A 6,000-nucleotide genomic window follows, 5' to 3' on the forward strand; every position below is an offset into this window, starting at 1 on the left:
CTTTGTTCTGGTTCTGAATTGGCTAGACACGCACTGTCCGCAATATACAAACTTCTCATAGACCCCCCGGATCTACCCCTCCCTGTCTATCTTTCTAAATGGGAAGAGGATCTGGGTATCTCCTTCTCCCCCACACAAAGCCAGCGTATACTTACTATGGCCCACAAGACCTCGATTAGTTCACGATATCAAGAAGCAGGCTTTAAACTGTTGTCTCGCTGGTACAGGACCCCAGCTCGATTGCACCACATCTTTCCTACAGCATCCCCTTTGTGCTGGAGATGTGGGCAGGACAATGGTACCCTCCTCCACACCTTCTGGTCATGTACCCTTCTTACCCCGTTTTGGGAAGGCATTAGATGGGTGATAACTGAGGTCACGGGTACAGATATAACCTTGGACGCGGCCCTCTTCCTGCTTCATCACTGCGATGTTCCGGTGAATATATATAAGCGCTCCCTGCTTCACTTTTTAGTGATGGCTGCCCATCATTGTATCCCATTACGATGGAAAGATTCTTCTCCTCCTACATTGTCCCTCTGGGTTTCACAGGTGAACGACATTATGCATATGGAGGACTTGACCTCCGTTATCTACGACTCAAGCACCAAGTTCTGTCAGACATGGGCTTCTTGGATTGTTTTTCAGGACTCAGACTCCTACAAAGACATTATACGGGATCCGCATACCCCTAGGCAACCTGACTAGCGCTCTTTGCCAGTGAGATGTAATGGAGGGCCCTCCTCCCCCCCCCCCCCCTCTTGCATATTCTCCCCTGTTCTTCATCCCTCCTTGGCTCTCCTCTTCTGACCTGTTCTCTCTCTCTTAGTCCTTCAGTATGGACTTCAAGAGCCGGACCTCCGTGGCGGAGGCCTGTTCTTATTCAGAATACTTCCCTATATGGGAATGATAGCTTATATTATTTCAGCTAATATGTATGTGAAGACTGATAGTAATTTTTCTGTTGGTTTCTGTACTTTTTCTGTACTTTGTCATTTGTACCCCGTATGCTGTAAAATGGACCTTTTCGGTCATCAAAATAAAGAATTAAAAAAAAAAAAAAAAGGTATTCGCTAAAGGTTATAAATAGTTCTTTCCGGAATACCCTTTAAGGACACAGCGTTTGTTTTTTTTGTCGTAGTTTCTTTCTGAGGACGTAGCCGTATGAGGGTTTTTTTTTTATTTTTTTATTTGCAGGACAAAGTTTTTTTTTTTTTTTTTTTTGGGGATCGAGGGTGAACAAAAAAAACAGCAATTCAGCCATTGTGTGTTTTGTTTTTAAATCCAGCAATCACTGTGTATTATACATAATGTATTCATTTAATAGTGGAGGTCATTACGGTTGCAGCGAAAGCAAATATGTATTTTCTTTTATTTTCTCCATAATTATGCATTTTGTAAGGGATACATTTTTTTGCTGTGAACTCGTAAGAGAGATGCACCCCCTTCAAAACCGCTGATTGGCGGGGGTTCCGGGAGTCAGACCCCGACCCATCAGCTATTGATAGCCTGTCCTGAGGATACACCATATATTTTTGCTGGCTGGATAAAAAGACTTTAATTATTTTAGTCCTTGTAGTGGACTTAAAACTTTGATAATTTAATTGCTTCTATATTACACTGCAATACTGTATTGCTGAATATTAAGCATGTCCGTGTTTGGCCTCCTTCTCAAACACTTTTTTCAGCTTTTTAAAATGGCATGCGTTTCAAACTTTTTAATGGCGTTTTTACACACATTTCTGCTGGCAGTTCTTATTTAGTATAATTTTGTGCATGGGTGTTTCCTGGATTTCTAGAAGTCCTATAGAGATGCCTTCAGAAAAAAACGCCATACTTCGAGCATGCTGCGTTTTTAAAATAACACCAAACTCCATAAACCAAAACTCTGTATGCCGGCTTTCTCATATTTTACTTTAAACTTTAAAGTAAAATCTGGCCTCAGTTTTTGGGGGAAAAAACGCTGTGAAAACACCACTTAAACCATGGGTAAACGCTAAGTGTGAATCCAACCTTATACTAACCGACAACCTATTAGGCCACTGATGGGGTCACAGAGGGAGCCCCCTCCTTCTATATAGCCACTTCATTGCATATGCGGCATTTAAGGGTTTAAGTGTTAGTAATCCGAATTGTCTCAGATCCCCACCATTGCAGCAGGTCGTTAGCTGACACCCACCTCTGATGCCGCCTGCACAGCTGTTGAGCTTGCACCGTATATTTAGGGCACTGTGCAGGAACTACATCCCGCCATTGCTGTAAATGTATGGTGCAGGAAGGAGTTAATATGTTCGCTCTGCTGAATGAGTACATATTTATTTTTATGAAGGGAGGGGAATGGGCTGTTGCCAGACAGCGGGAGCTTAACTTCATGGGAGCAAAGCATCTGGCATTTTGAAATCCAAGATGATCAATTCTTCATTCACTCTACATCTTCCGTTGGGAGAGAATAGGGTGGCTCCAAACACATTTGATTGCAAAATCGTCAGTTTGACCAAGCTTTGTCTTGTGTATGGGCACCATGTTTGTGGCTCGTCTCCCTTTTGACCAGTGAAATCTACATGCACAATTAAAGCATGCATGTATATGGGGAGGTCAGCGGAGATGGCTATCTTCTGTGTGCGGCCTGCCTAGAGAGGGTGGGAGAGCATGAATATACTGAATCATATCATAGAAAATGTCATATCCCCGTGCTCAGCATCTCCCCCTCTATCCTATGCTGCTCTGATCGGGGTGACTTGACAAATCCAGTTTAAGGCAAGCCATTACCATTAGATAAAATATTAAAATCCAACATGGCTGATTCTTCTTTCTCTTGAGTTCTGCCATTAGGGGGGCTGTTGGTATGCCGCCATACAGTCCGTTTTAAAGGGGTATTCCCATCTTATAATGTTATGGCCTATTGCTAGGATATTCCATAATATTATGATCAGTGAGGGTTTAACCTCCAGGATCCTGCAAGTCTCAATTGACATTACATTGTTAGCATTGAAAGAGACCGGTCCACCAACAAAAATTTAATGTCTAAGACCTCAATATGGACCTGTCTGGAACAGATCCGCTTTAAGAAAAAAAAATTAAAAAAAATCCACTCTTGTATAAAAACGTTTACAGCTGAAGTAAATTCTCCTACCATGTTTAATGTCTTTTTATTCAGAAATTCTTAACTTTCTCTCATTTTTTAATAGTTTCTGTAGCTTTCTGCCAGGTGATCTTTGTAGAACTTTTTCTCTCTGCACCATCTATAATGTCACAGTTACTTAAATAGACACGAAGTCTAAAGCCTATCTTCACTCTGGTTTTGTTTTTTTTAGGTGATTGGTGATGAGGATGATGATGAAGCTGTTGGACAAGAACCTGCTTCTTCCTGAATATCCTAAACACTGAGGCCATGACTGTTGTGCCACCGCTGATACTATTTATGTGCTTTATGGGCCTGGGGGTCTCTGGTCACTTGTTCACAGAGTCCGTGTTTTATTTGACCATTGCAGTTTTGGAAATGAAAGCTGAGTTCTGATTGGAGGTGAAGGGAAACCGGACGCTTTTTCTTTGTACAGTTTAAGATATGTGAGGCTCATGGTGACATTGCCTCTCAAACAAAAAAATATGTTCATTCTAATGTGGAAACAGCTGACTAGATCTTTTAGAGAACGCACATTTTAGGTTATTGGCCCCTCTTTAGTATGTTCACCCCTGTTTAATTGTTTTGCTGAATTATTTATCAGTTTAGGAGAAAAATAAAGAATAACTTCATCCAGACATGAACATTTTCTGTGTTTATATGGAAACATTTTGTTTCTTTCAATTTATAATTAACATTTGGATGAATATATTGGTCTAGTTTGTTCTTTTTATTGCTGTTTGTGGTTGGATGACACTAAGTCTGATATATATTACTTTTTGTATGTGGTAGCATCTGATGCTGAAAACTTGGCCATAGATATAGATTTTTCCAAAACCGAAATTACGAGGAGTGCTAGAATGTGAGGAGTCCACGCAGGCCGGGCCAAATAGACGTCTCTACAAAATAGACGTACAAAAAACAAACACGCAAAATATAGTGTATCGGGGATGTGACTAGACCTCCGCTCCTTGTGAGACCATAAGAATACGCACCAAAAGACACAACCAGTGTAGTGGGGAGTCGAGGAAAGACCCCGACCAATGAGCAACATACCCCAAGGCGGAACGTCGAAAATAGAAGGGTGAAGAAAAAAAATAAGAGGTGGGACCAGAGTAGAGCGAGATAGGGGGAAAGGGAGAGAAAGGAGATGTGAGGGAAGGAGACCACATGCAATCACAGTCGGACAAACAGACTGGGTCGAGAGAAGTGGGTTCAGACCATCCTATTCTGGAAAAAAGGATGGACTTAATACGTTTTCACACAACGTACCAGTAAAAACATATTTCTGTAAATGATGCAGTGGTATGATGCAAATTGGCCACAAGATCCTCCATGAGCATAATCTCTCTCCGATTTTAGCTCTCTGTCTATTACATGATCACAGGGCTGTACAGTATACCGGTCACACACTGTCACTAATGTACACTGCTCTTTCAATGCTGTATATGAACAAATCTTGAGGGCAAAAAAAATAATAATCGCTTCATCCTTCTCTCTATTCTGGTGGTCACTGACAAGATGGGCTTCAGTGATTTATAAATGGTGCCAAAGAGTCAGGTGGATAATTTTGAGACTGGTAAACAGAAGTAACTTGCGCTCACATGGACATGGGTTATAACCCCATTTGACGATTCCTACCACATTCTCTACACTTCAGTAGAAAGATGGGCACAGTCTTCTCCATTAAAGTTTGGGAGCTATGGAAAGAGCAGTTCAAACAGCACACTGCTCTGTCCATAACTCCCAGAGACTACAGTGGAGAGATATGGAGAATGCAGCAGGGGGGGGGGGGGGGGTCACCGTACCAGTTTTCCCAATGAGTGAGTGAGGTGTATTTTATTTTTCAGTGGAAATCTTTATTCTCAAAAAAAATAAAAAATAAAAATAATTCCCCACATTTATTGTATCTTATCTGTTATAATCATACAATGATGTGTCATTTTGTTATGAATCAAATTAATTTGAAAATGACCGTTTTATACTATGGAAACAACCCATTAAAAAAAAAACAGCACTGCTAAACCATAACCGGTTTTTGAATGTCTAATCACTATGTAGATGTAACAAAAACAATCATACCATTCAAGATTTTCTTGATGTCCACTGAGGAAACCTAGATATAAATAACTACACAGATTGTACCAATATATTGAGAACTAACTATCTAGGATATTGCTATAAATGATCCGCCTAAAAAATGAAGAACTAAACCAAACCTCAAGTGACTACATATCCGCGCTACATAAAACTGATGTTCTCTATATACAACAAAAAAAAAAATCATGCCTATAAACCGTGAGATTAGACCTGTACACACCTTGTTACAAGTAACAGTGCAGCCCCTACACGCGTCCCACGTCCGCCCCACCAAGGGGTGCCTCCTGACAAGGCCAATGTGAAATGCGAGCCAGCCTTGTCAACTTGATAAGGGTGGAAAAAAAAAAAAGTTGTTGTTATAAATTATCCCCATCTCTTGGGTATAAAAACCAATAACATTTCTGCCCCGCACCCAAACGCACACACATAAATACACATTGCAAAAAGAGAATTAAAAAAAAAAGACAAAGCATACAATGTCACAGCAGCTTATCATCCATATTAAACTGTATTTTTATATCCTGGAAAACCGTGAGCAGAGATGTGAGATGTCATTGTACATGACCGTGTAGAGTTTGCTAAAGCTCCAAGCAACGAGACCTTTTATTTGCCTTACTCCAGTAAACGTCCTCATACTGAAAGAGCAAAGTTTACATAATAAATCCATTCCCTTTCAAAACTGGCCTCCAAACCTATTCATTTGGATTATTACCTTTCATGCATGTAAAGTAATTGAGTTTTTGTTGATTTAAAATAAATAAATAACGAACTTTATGAAA

General features: G+C 40.4%; 1 protein-coding gene across 3 annotated transcripts in view; it reads left to right on the forward strand.

Annotated features, from left to right (window-relative positions):
• NFU1 (NFU1 iron-sulfur cluster scaffold) overlaps positions 1 to 3,759 on the forward strand; it is a 63,404-nt gene extending 59,645 nt beyond the window's left edge. For all 3 annotated transcript variants that reach the window (XM_075858530.1, XM_075858531.1, XM_075858532.1), the window contains exon 8: positions 3,315 to 3,759. In XM_075858530.1, coding sequence (XP_075714645.1) covers positions 3,315 to 3,371 — 57 coding nt within the window. In that variant the 3' untranslated portion in view covers positions 3,372 to 3,759. The remainder of the gene's footprint in view (positions 1 to 3,314) is intronic.
• The last annotated feature ends 2,241 nt before the right edge of the window (positions 3,760 to 6,000 follow it).

The sequence above is a fragment of the Rhinoderma darwinii genome, chromosome 3 (assembly GCF_050947455.1).
Source record: "Rhinoderma darwinii isolate aRhiDar2 chromosome 3, aRhiDar2.hap1, whole genome shotgun sequence".
NCBI classification, from domain to species: domain Eukaryota; kingdom Metazoa; phylum Chordata; class Amphibia; order Anura; family Rhinodermatidae; genus Rhinoderma; species Rhinoderma darwinii.